The 13,113-nt window shown below is 44.2% G+C and overlaps 1 protein-coding gene across 1 annotated transcript in view; it reads left to right on the top strand.

Moving 5' to 3' along the window:
- Positions 1-7,432, top strand: part of LOC139423238 (glutamate receptor 4) — a 162,750-nt gene extending 155,318 nt beyond the window's left edge. The window contains exon 16 of the mRNA XM_071175036.1: positions 5,152-7,432. Coding sequence (XP_071031137.1) covers positions 5,152-5,316 — 165 coding nt within the window. The 3' untranslated portion in view covers positions 5,317-7,432. The remainder of the gene's footprint in view (positions 1-5,151) is intronic.
- Positions 7,433-13,113: the final 5,681 nt, after the last annotated feature.

The following is a 13,113-nucleotide window of genomic DNA, read 5'->3' as shown; positions in this document are numbered from 1 at the left end:
ATGTATGTATGTGTGACAGATCATGTGACACTTAGATGCACACAGGTGGACTTTATTTAAGTAATTATGTGACTTCTGAAGGTAATAGGTTGCACCAGATCTTATTTAGGGGCTTCAAAGCAAAGGGGGTGAATACATATGCACACACCACTTTTCCCTTTATTTATTTTTTTCATTTCACTTCACCAATTTGGACTATTTTGTGTATGTTCATTACATGAAATCCAAATAAAAATCCATTTAAATTACAGGTTGTAATGCAACAAAATAGGTCTACCCATCTTTTTATCATTCACTGATATTGTTAAAATATTCATCCGAGCTCTGGTCTTCCCTGGCTGTCTGACCCTGCTGTGACCCCTGTCACCATCTGATCCTGCTAGACATGATGAGTAAAATGTTGTGTACTGACTGCACTAGAGGGCTGCATTCCTGCAGGATGCCTTGCAGTTGGCATTTAAAAAAAAAAAATTGCTGCAGGCAGGAGCGGGTGGTTAGACAGATGACTTCGGGATGAAAATATTTGTGTTGTCCCACAGAGTATTTGGAAACTGTCATCATTCTGCTTTGTATGCGTTAGCCTACCTATTGTATTTAAAAGCACGTATTTTTCGCATTATTTATTCACTTAAAATTCACTGTTTCAACTTCAGTAGTTCTCATAGTCTCCTACCTCTCCTAGTTGGGCGTGAGAGTTCAAGTGCGCCCAACACACTAGTATGTGTGGTCTCATTGAAATAGAGTAGGTTGACTACATGGGCAGAGAATCGCGTGGCAGTTAGTTTACTATAGTGTCTGTATATAAATATTGATAATGGAAAGAAGTGGAGGGTGCTCAACCAACGTGAGTCGATCAAAAGTTCAATCAAAAAATGTAATCATCATTGAAAAGGCACAATGCCTTTTCAATGAAAGGCATTTCATAGGTTAGGCTACTATGGTGAGCGAGCATTGAACCTTTTCATTTTCAATAATAACCCATTGTCTCTGCCTGAAAATCGTCCTTCGAAAAGGGTAGCTGTATCCTATAGGACTATGCAAAACATAGCAAGTGTTGCTGTCGTCATTCTTTAAAAAAAAAAAATTACCCCTTCTTCGTGGTATCCAATTGTTGTAGTAGCTACTATCTTGTCTCATCGCTACAACTCCCGTACGGGCTCGGGAGAGACGAAGGTTGAATGTCATGCGTCCTCCGATACACAACCCAACCAGCCGCACTGCTTCTTAACACAGCGCGCATCCAACCCTGAAGCCAGCCGCACCAATGTGTCGGAAGCTACACCGTGCACCTGGCAACCTTGGCTAGCGCGCACTGCGCCCGGCCCGCCACAGGAGTCACTGGTGCGCGATGAGACAAGGATATCCCTACCGACCAAGCCCTCCCTAACCCGGACGACGCTAGGCCAATTGTGCGTCGCCCCACAGACCTCCCGGTCGCGGCCGGTTACGACAGAGCCTGGGCACGAACCCAGGGACTCTGATGGCACAGCTGGCGCTGCAGTACAGCGCCCTTAACCACTGCGCCACTCGGGAGGCCGCTGTCGTCATTCTTGCTGTTGCCAGTTCAGTAGCCATACTTGTGAGATCAGGTGCGCATGTGGTCTCAATTAAATAATAGGCTATAGCGTATGTATACATGGGCGTTGAAGCACGGAGCAGTTATCTTTCCAAGGAAACTTACTTCCTAAATAGGCCTATGATTAGGCTATAGTTTACTACATATTGATCGCCCTTATTTCTCCCGTCTGAAAATCTTCCCACTCCTAAAAGTTAGGCTATAAAAATAGCTCAAGAGAAAGTGCAAGTTTCTCCAACTCTGCTCTCTTCAAACTACATCTATTGGCTGATAGAGCCCAGTAATACAATATAAGGGCCATGTGAGAATCTCTGGTAACCTATTTCTTAAGTTATTTTTGTGCATTTGATATTGGCTGTAGGCCACAAAAAGTGTTGGGACCATGGCTGCCAAGTGAGCTGTGTCACACATAAGCCTAAAGTAACACTGCGGGACTGCAGTTGGACCAGTTCTGGTGGTAGTGGCTGGGAGTCGAACAGAAAGCCAGCAGGTGGGGATGAAGAAATCGGTCCTGGCTGACCTCTACTACTGTTTACCATGACAGTGAAGCCTGTAATGTTAGAGCTGTTTATTACTGTGTCAGTGTGAAAAGTAGGGATTTAGTTAGGGAAACTGACCGATCAATAACGTTACATTGCCATACTGACTAATAAAACTCACATTGATGTTCTGACATTTTTTCAGTGCAGTCTTCAAACGTTTAACCGATGGTTTCATTGTTTGATTCATGTCTAGCTAACATTAGCCAACTTTTGGCCAGCTCTCTCTCTCTAACAGTATATCAACTGGCGAAAGCTAGCCAAGTTAATTTACTTCTGTTCTGAAATGGGACAAAACAAAAGGCTATAAAACATTCCCATACAAACAACAGCTGTCCGATAGTAATAATAGCCACCTTATATTGCTATCTGGCTGCTAGAGGCTAGAGCTGATCTAGATAACTAGAGGCTAGAGCTGATCTAGATAACTAGAGGCTAGAGCTGATCTGGCTGTGGTTGCTACTAGTTAGCGTAGCTTATTCATTCACCTCAGCCGAGACGGGATGAAACATTAGCTAACATTACATGTCAGTTACAATACTACTGAGCACTGCGAATAAACACTAGTTTTGTTTTCTTCTGTTAAGTTAAACAGCCGTTACCTTCCCAGCTACATCAGTCAACTAAAGAGTAGCCAGTTTCTGCTCTCTTTTACAACTTGGTGAAAAAGCACAACACATACACACTGAACTATGCTCAACTCTCCCGTGCTGGTCCAGCCAGCCTTCCAGAAGCTTTGCCTTCACACAGCCTGTCAGTCCGCTCTGTGGTGTCCGTGTGGTCCTAAAACACACAGCCTTGCCGGATTTTGTGTCACATTGCAATGATAAAACTGGGGGGGGGACAAACATGCAAATGCAGAATGTGGGGGGGACATGACCCCCGCGTCACCAGTGAAAGTTGCACCCGAGTCCTTACATTTTACATTTCTCTCACTCAGATAACAAACAATGTGCAAACTAGCGGGTTGGATGAGGGCAACTTCTTGTCATGTGCAGTGCCCAAGTTCAGAATGGCTGTCAGTCAAAACCCATACAGAGCTGTAAAGTGGAGACCCATAGCTCTGACATCATGTATAGCATGTTACTGTACAGCCACTGTGTTCTAATTTAGGTACTTAAATGTATCCAAATAGGCAATTTTCAACCCGTATACGGGTACAAGTGTAAAGGGCTACAGACACGCCTCAAATATTGCCACCCCTCTCCCTCAGCGCAAGCGAGCTCAATGCTAGACATGCAGGTAAATTGCCAAACCTGGCTTTAGGGCTGGAAAATGGCAGTTTATACATGATGAAATTGCAAACTAATGTTCATTTGACACTTGCGTCTCCTTAGCGCCAGCCAAAAATAGAGCCCAATGTCTCATGCTGTTGACTGACGAGTGTTACAAATTTCCAGAAACTTTCTCCAAATTCCCAGATTTGATAAGAATCACAGATGCAGGAATCCCTCCCAGCTTATTCCTCCCTGATTCTGGGAATGCTCCTACCGGGATTTCTGGAAATCTGGGAATATCAGGGTAGTTTCCCAGGCTTTCCAGGTATCCCAGTTTGAGGATTTCCTGTTGGAGTATTCCCTCCCTGCTTATTCCTTCCATGAATCCTCCAAACAGAATTTCTGAGAATTCTCAGGTTTTCGGGTTTTCTGGTAATGCTAGTTGTAGGATTTCCTCCCTGCTTACTGTATTTTCTCCTGATTCCGTGAATCTTCCAAACTGGATTGTTTGGGAAAAGTTTCTGTAATTTCACAACCCTAACTATGACACCCAGGCACTTGCTCCTCTATCTAAACCAGAAGGGAGAACCACAGGTTTTAATGAGAAAACAGCCCCATGCACACATAAAGCTAGATAAAGCAATATAACACTGTACATTATTGGGGAGTTAAAGCCTAAAGTAAGTGGAAGATAACTGCCCCTCTAAGAGTTATATTGATTTGAACTCCTATCTCTAAGATATTTCCCTCGGGTCCAGAGATATTAGACTTGCAGATCTACAGTCTCAGTCTCAGTATGTGTCTGACGTGGTTATGTGTCCCCTGTTGGTGCTCTCTCGACTCTCTCTTTATTCCCTTTACTGTTGCTTGGTCAGCTGCCCTGTGGTCCCTCACCCACACATGAATCATCCATTGTCTAATAACCATAGTAGTCAATGGAAGTCGTGTATTAAATGTACACATAAAGCGACGTAATAAGAAATGTTTATTGAATGGCCCTGATGGATGTCCTGTAATTATGTGGTGTGACGTTGGATGTAGTTTCTGTACGATATTCATCCCCGACGTTACCCATCTTCATGATGATTCCTGATCTTAGAGCTTTTTGTAGTGATTTTGTAGTGTGGCAGGGTCCGAAAACCCATACTAGCAGTCTAAATAGTAGGCCGTTTGAGTATGTGAAAAAATACAGTTTTATAGTATGTGACATTCAGAAAATTGAGTATGCTTTAAATGCCCGGACGTCATACTAATTTTGGCTTCTCATGTAGTATGAATGAGTTCTAACCTTTTCAGGAATTTCACACCCACAATGCATTCAAACCGGATTGAAAGGAGAGCTTCGAGATTTGATAGTTCTCTGAAAGTAAACAAAAAACGAATTGAAGATTGGAAATAAGACGAGAAAATATTAAGCTACGGCCATGGCATACTGCATACTTTTTACTAAACATTACGTCACAAATAGTATGCGACGATGAGTACATTTTATGCAGTTTAGGTGTGTAGTACGCTAGTATGAGTATTCGGACATGGCCAATGTCGATATGAGCAATGTTTTATCTGTCCCTCTCTCACCTCTTTTTTCTCTCTTTCTTTCCCCTTTGCTCACTCTTTGCCTCCCCCTCGTTCTTTTCCCCCTCCCTCTTTCTCTATCTGTTCCCCCCGTCTTCGTCTTATTTTCATCTCCTCTCCCTACCTCCCTCTCCACTTCTCACTACCTCTCCCCTCTCTCTGTCTCTATCTCCCCTTTCTCGCTCATTACCCTTCCTCCCCCCACCCATGTCCCTCTCTTTATGCCCCCCCCACCACCTCCCAGCTGACCTTCACAGAGGCCATGAGGAACAAGGCACGCCTGTCGATCACAGGCAGCGTGGGGGAAAACGGACGTGTCCTGACGCCTGACTGTCCCAAAGCGGTCCACTCGGGCCCCTCACTCCGCCAGAGCTCCGGCCTGGCCTTGGTCTCCTCCGAGCTCCCGTGAAAACCAAAAACCTTCAAAGTGCCTTAAAAAACTACCTACCCACAACAACCATATACCACAAAGACACAGGACAAGCACCACCCTAACCGGACACCACTATTGTCTGGGAAGAGAAGGACTATCTAACGTTGTGGACATTTTCTAATGTAGCAGAGATGGGGACTCTAGTGAATTGGTGGTCATTTTAGAAGGATTTCTGTGGAAAAGTACAATCTGGATTTTCACTATGGTCACGCTGGGGCTTATTGTAATCATGGTGGCGTTTCTCGGTGCAGAGGTGGAGATTGCGTCTGACATGTTCCACTCAAGACCCTGTACCAACTTACCATACCTCGCACTGGCGAAGGAAGAGGAGGAGAAACGAGAGTCAAGTGAAAATTAAGAGTAAATGACCAGAAAACTGTAAACTTTAAACGTGTAACTGTGTATGTCTGGGTTGCTGACTGTGAATTGGCAAACTGAATCACAATCAAAAAGTGGACAATATTTATTACCAGTTGAGAACAGTGTTTGAAAGACAACTGTCAGTCAACAATTCACTAAATATAAATCCCTGACATCATGAGGCGGAGTGTCCCCCGGTGTCACCATGGAGATAAACTATAATTATTAATGAACTACAGTAACTCTATTGACAATTAATATATGATAAATAAACTGTGAAGATTTAGTAAATATGTATATTCTGTGAAGACAAAGCTAAAGAAAAAATATTTGCGGTACATAGAGGAGACTGCATAACATGCTTGCTTTTTCAACAGATGTAAATAGCTGATTCGGTAGTGGACAGAGGACTGTTCTCTTTTTGTAAACATCTTTAAAGAAATAATTAATCGCAATAATGGATAAGACGTTTGAGGAGAGACATTGAGACAGTGTTTTATTTCTTCGATGTTCAGTGCACAGAGTACTGTGTTCAGAAGACAGAGTGCTGAACATTCATGCTCAATGTTCCATGGGTATAGTATCAACTCTGCCCATCCAGATACCTGTTCCCTACATATTAATATATTCAGCGATGAATGTTAACTAGCCCCACCCAATCCTCTAGCCCCACCCCATCCTCTAGCCACACCTCCTCACTGTGCAGTCGTAGACCAGAAAGTGTCTCTCATAGACCAAACTTTACATTTAAGCCCTTTACTTGCGTTTCCGCTGTCAAAATCGAACAATATATCGTTCGATAATTTTTTTGTAACAAACAAATACACAAACTGTCCATCTCCTGGTTTTTCAGCGTCTTTTCAACGTTCACGGCTGTTGAACGTCTCTTATCTGGGTAGATATTTTAGATTATTGTGTGTGGAGAGTATAACGCAAAAATGAAATGTGAAATGAGAAAAAAAAAATGTTCTCATTGCTATATTATTTTGAGAGTCAAAGCTATTTCCTATACAGTATTTATTCATAAAAAATCATGAAGAAGAAGAAGACACTGTTTGTATTATTGAGCCATGGTCAAAGCTTTGGCCCTCAACACTGTGGATCCTCAGTAGCAGGCTGGACACTATAGCAGAACATGTGATCCCCTCCCTCTCATTGAAGTTATTAATGCATTGTTTGCAGAGGTCTCAACTCATGGCTGATGGAGGGACAATCTCTGGGCCCATGGGCCACAATAGGACACTGACTTTTACTGAGTCGTCCTTTTGTCTATTTCATTTTCAACTTTTTCCCCAAAACCTGCTTCTGCTATTGTTGTTGTCGGACAAATGTGTGCAATGTTTTCAATGTTTTCATTTGCTGCACATATATACATTCATCCAGTCCGTACACACGCACATCAGTGGAGGTTGCTAAGGGGAGTACAGCTCATTATAATGGTTGGAATGGCATCAACCATCAAACACGTGGTTTCCATGTGGTTGGTATCATTCTATTGACTCCATTCCAGTCATTATTATGAGCCGTCCTCCCCTCAGCAGCCTCCACTGACACATATACACAACATGTATACACACAAGCACACACACACACAGACTGGAGGGACCTTATTGGGTTGAGAGAATAAACCAGCTAAAATATTTCAGGCCATCTGTTTTGGTCCTGCCATATGTCTGTAAAATTTAAATTAAACCATTCAAATCTTTATTTTGATCTTTTTTTGGTAAAAAAAGGAAATCCAAAGGCTTTGTCACTGTGTCTTCATTGTGGACAGGGTGAGAGGGTTCTGTGTTAAATGGGTGAATGTACTTGAGTGTGTATGTGAAAAACGTTTTCTGTAACCCTGTAACACTCATAGGGTGAGATTCAATCAAAGGTGCATTGTCGACTGTTGGGAGAGTATATTTAAAAGTCATATCTGCATCATGATTTGTGTTTTTACAATAAGAATACAAAACTATTTTGTGTTTAACTGACAATAAGTCTAATGTCTTATGTAAAGGCTATATGTAATTTGTATCTAATTTTTAGAGGGAAGACCACTCTAAAACAATCTTATGGTATTTATTTTTTTCATTTTCCACTGTTGACAGAGTCCCAAAATGTTTTGCATGTCAGCGATCGAGTTTTCAAGATATTGGACATTCAAGAAGAAGTGTCACCGGCCACAGTATCATGATGATGCAAAATGCCACCGTGTTTACGTGAGCATTAGGCCCCATACACACGCGAGCTGTTCAACGGATGTACATCACACATCGGTTATACAACGGGTCACAAAAAGATCTGTTATCAGTTTTGTATCACCAAAATATCCGTTGTATTACAACTGCTTGTTAACTGATTGTTAAATGATCTGTTGTACAACCTGAGTGTGTACGGGGCCTTACATGTGATATCCTCCTAATGTAGGAGTGCCACATTATCAAAGAATGGCAGTATTCTATTGGAAGCTACAACCCAACTACAAACATAACAGATGGTCCAAGACACGGAGATGGAACCATCCAATCAGGTTGACGCTGCAGTGACCGAACAGTGGCAATAAAGCCTATGTCTTCGCACAATGGCGACCCTGTGTAGTTGTGTAGAGTTACAGATTTGGGGATTTTTAGCCATTTTGTGAAGCTCATTGCGTTCTTGTGTTGTAGATATAACTGAAGCAGACCAACCCTGTTCATGTTCAGCCTTGACCTTCCCCTCCATATCATGGTAAACCATGGTCGTGCTTGCACCAAAACACTGTGTACTGCTATACTATAGCTACTAGCGATGTAAACAGGGACGCAGGCTGTGGTGGCTGTAAACAGCTGAGCTGAGGAACCAAGACATACGGAGCCAAGGGGACAGGATGTCTGCTGTAAGGCAGATGTGACAACACATGTCAGAAAGGGAAGACAGCAGGGTTCTGACCTCCAGAGGAAACCAACATCAGATCAGCCTGATCGAGCTGCCCGACCGTGGTCACATCCTCACTGAGAGTCAACAGGAGTAGGGAAGTGGGGGGGTAAAGTGCAGGAGGGATGCTGTTAGGCAGACATTGATTTGGCAGGGATGAGTCCTTTGAGTATAAAAAGGCTAGTCATCTGTGAACCCCAGAAAGGGTCTCATCCGCCCATCCACATCCCCTGCATCGGCAGGTTTCTTCCTTGGGGCCAAGAAGGAGGGGGGTCTTCATCCATGTATTGACTACAGAGGTCTCAATGCTATCCCCACCAAGTACCACTACCCCCTCCCCTTGGTGCCAGCCGCCATTGAACAGCCCGTTTTTTTTTCTAAGCTGGACCTGCGGAGTGCCTACAATTTGATCTAGGAGGGGGATGAATGGAAGACAGCCTTCAGCACAATGTCTGGGCACTACGAGTACTTGGGGATGCCTTATGGATTAAGCAATGCTCCGTCTGTGTTCCAGGCATTTGAAAAACAAAGTGTTTCGGAAAATGCTTGGGCATCAGGTGGTTGTGTATATCAACGACATCCTGATCTACTCGGCCACCTTGACGGAGCATGTCGCCCACGTCCGGGTAATTCTGTAGCCCCTCCTGGAGAACCATCTGTACGTCAAAGCGGAGAAGTGCTAGTTCCATCAGGCCGCTGTCTCCTTCTTGCGATATCGGGTCAGCGTGCAGGGAGTGGTTATGGAGGAGAGGAAGGTAGATGCAGTCAGGTCATGGCCAGTCCCAACCACCATAAAGTGACTACAACGATTTGTGGGGCTTGACAACTTCTACCGCCGCTTCATTAGGAACTTCAGCTCCATCACCTCTTCTCTCTCCTCAAAGGTGATCCCCTAAGTTAGTGTGGAATCCCGCAGCCGATGAGGCCTTCCGCTTACTGAAGGGGTGTTTCACCTCCTCCCCATTGCTGAAACACCCAGATCCTACACTGCCTTCATGGTGTAGGTGGACACCTCAGAAGTGGGCGTGGGGGCCATCCTGTCACAACGCCAAGGTAATCCACAAAAATGTTATCCATGTGCATACTACTCTAAAAAAGTGTCTCCTGCAGAAAGGAACCTGGCGGTGAAGTTAGCATTAGAGGAGTGGAGACAGGAGAGCGGAGAGCGCCATGGACCCGTTTCTCCTCCTCACCGACCATCAGAACCTGGAGTACATATGGACAACGAGGTGGCTGAACTTGCGCCAATCAAGGTGTGCCCTTTACTTTACTAGATTCAACATCACCCTATCATACCACCCAGGTTCAAAGAACATCAAAGCCGATGCCCTGCCCGTCTCCATGATTTGGGAAAGGTTCCAGTCCTGAATGCACCCATCATACCGCCCTCCCGAATCGTTGCCCCGTGCTTTGGGATATAGATGTGGACATCTGCCAGGCTCTGGAGTGGGAACCGCGCCTGCTACCTGTCCTCTGTTCCCAAGGAGGTAAGGGATCGGCTATTGACCTGGGCTCACACATCCCTTGCCGCTGGACACCCAGGTATCATCTCCGTTAAGTACTGCCCACCTTGGAGCAGGATATCCCCCGCTACGTGAACTCCAGCTCCATATGTGCTCAAACTAAGTCTCCCCAGCATGCTCCTGCAGAGAAATCTTTCCCCTCCCCGTGCCTTAGCGGCCTTGGTCCCATCTGTCTATAGATTTTGTTACTGATCTTCCCCTGTCTAATGGTTTCACCACTGTTATGGTTGTTGTGGACAGATTCCCCAAATCCTGCAGTTGTATCCATCTATCTTGTCTCCGTACTGCTCTCCATGTCACTGAGGCACTGTTCAAATCAATCACATTTTATTAGTCACATGTGCCGAATACAATACAATACAGTGAAATGCTTACTTTACGAGCCCCTAACCGACAATGCAGTTTAAAAAAATACAGATAAGAATAAGAAATAAAAGTAACAAGTAATTAAAGAGCAGCAGTAAAATAACAATAGCGAGACTATATACAGGGGGTACCGGTACAGAGTCAATGTGCGGGGGCACCGGTTTATTTAATTGGTAATATGGTAATATGTAGATGAAGTTAGACTGTAGATTAAAGTGACTATGTATAGATGATAACAACAAAGAGTAGCAGAAGGGGAGAGGGGGGGACAATGCAAACAGTCTGGGTAGCCATTTGATTAGGTGTTCAGGAGTCTTATGGCTTGGGGGTAGAAGCTGTTTAGAAGCCTCTTGGACCTAGACTTGGTGCCCCCGTACCACTTGCCTTGTGGTTGCAGAGAGGACAGTCTATAAATAGGGTGGCTGGAGTCTGACAGTTTTTAGGCCCTTCCTCTGACACCGCCTGGTATAGACGTCCTGGATGGCAGGAAGCTTGACCCCAGTGATGCACTGGGCCATTCGAACTACCCTCTGTAGTGCCTTGCGGTCAGAGGCCGAGCAGGTGTCATACCAGGCAGTGATGCAACCAGTCAGGATGCTCTCGATGGTGCAGCTGTAGAACCTTTTGAGGATATGAGGACATCTGCCAGGCTCTGGAGTGGGCATGCCAAATCTTTTCAGTCTCCTGAGGGGGAATAGGTTTTGTTGTGCCCTCTTAACGACTGTCTTGGTGTGCTTGGACCATGTTAGTTTGTTGGTGATGTGGACACCAAGGAACTTGAAGCTCTCAACCTGCAGTCCCGTCGATAAGAATGGGGGTGTGCTCGGTCCTCTTTTTCCTGTAGTCTACAATCATCTCCTTTGTCTTGATCATGTTGAGGGAGAGGTTGTTGTCCTGGCATCACACGGCAAGGTCTCTGACCTTCTCCCTATAGGCTGTCTCGTCGTTGCCGGTGATCAGGCCTACCACTGTTGTGTCATCGGCAAAGTTAATGATGGTCGTACCTGGCCGTGCAGTCATGAGTGAACAAGGAGTACAGGAGGGGACTGAGCATGCACTCCTGAGGGGCCCTGCGTTGAGGATCAGTGTGGCGGACGTGTTGTTACCTACCCTTACCACCTGGGGGTGCTCTTAACTACTACACTACCCTTCTCCCCTTTGGAAGGTGTAGTTATTTCCAGAGGAAGGTGTAGTTATTTCCAGAGGAAGGGGTAGTCATTCAAAAATCATGTCAACCCCTATTATTTCACAGAGTGAGTCCATATAAGTTATGTGATTTGTTAAGCCAAAGGCTTGCCTAAAGAAAGGGGGGGGGGGGGGGTGAATAGTTATGCAACAACTATATTTCAGTTATTTAATGTGTGTCGATCAATGACAAATTACAATTGAATCTATTTCAATCCCACTTTCTAACATAACACTGTATGTAATGTTGTCTCTGGCTGTAGCAGCCTCCTATTATTATCTAATCATCATCAATCATATTACTTTACCGTTTAGAAGCAGGTTAACACTATCATGGTTTTATGGTACCATTGCCATTGTCTGGTGACCAGAGAAATATGTTGACGTTCCCCTGAGCAAGGCAGTTAACCCTAATTGCTCTGGATAACAGTGTCTGAATTACTCAAATGTACAGAGAACAGCAGGTGTCTCACTGTCACAATACCCACTTGAACAAGACAACGTCAACCTTAAACTGTGCCAGCTCTTAGGCAAATATGATATATCATACATTAAGTCAATATCTATGCTATTACATGAAACAAGTTAACCTTGTCCCCAGGCTCAATTGCTACTGCATATTCAGTTTGAGAGAGAGAGATGGCTGGGTACAAGATTAGAAACAAGACAACCTGTTTCCCATAATCATTTTAAAGGGGCAATCTGAGGTTGCTACATTTTGAACATATAAATAACGTATGTATATAAATATATGATACTGTATGTACCCATTGATTTTTTTTATGAAGAATATAACTTAGAAATGGTTCATGATCTGAGTTCAACTGTGGTATCCCACCAGAACCCGAAATAAAAGCTTGTTTCACTCCAATGTTTGTAAACAAAATCAATGTAAAAAAAAACATGGTTAAAACTATAATTTTAATATCATGGATGGTCAGATCTTGCAGCCATAGTTCTGTCTATGTAATGAACACGAGGCGAGAGAGCTGGTTTCAAGCGCAGGGCGCAGCAGGTGATTATTGCAAAGGACCACAGGAGGAGGCAGGTAGCTGGGTCCAAGGGCCGGCAGAGGTCATACACAGGGGTTCCAAAAGGGCAACAGTACAGGCAGGGAAAAGGCTAGGAACGTAGTCCAGGAGATCAGGCAATAGGTAGATAATAGGAAATCTGACAGGCTAAAGTACAGGCAGGGAATAGGCAAAAGAAAAGACATCGTTAGTGAGGCAGGCAAAAACGATCAAATAACTAAACTAAACAGTGTGTGATAATGACATACAGGTGTGTGAACAGGTGATTAGAATTCAGGTGATTGGGATCTGGAGAGTGAGCTGCGTTCAGGGGATCTACGTGTTTGAGGGTGTGAGTTGGAAGCAGAAGTTACAGTCTATAGCATGGTTATATTTCTATAGACCCATCACTCATCTTTTTACTGATATAG

This window comes from Oncorhynchus clarkii, chromosome 12, assembly GCF_045791955.1.
Source record: "Oncorhynchus clarkii lewisi isolate Uvic-CL-2024 chromosome 12, UVic_Ocla_1.0, whole genome shotgun sequence".
NCBI classification, from domain to species: domain Eukaryota; kingdom Metazoa; phylum Chordata; class Actinopteri; order Salmoniformes; family Salmonidae; genus Oncorhynchus; species Oncorhynchus clarkii.
This window is presented reverse-complemented; position numbering and strand designations above follow the sequence as displayed.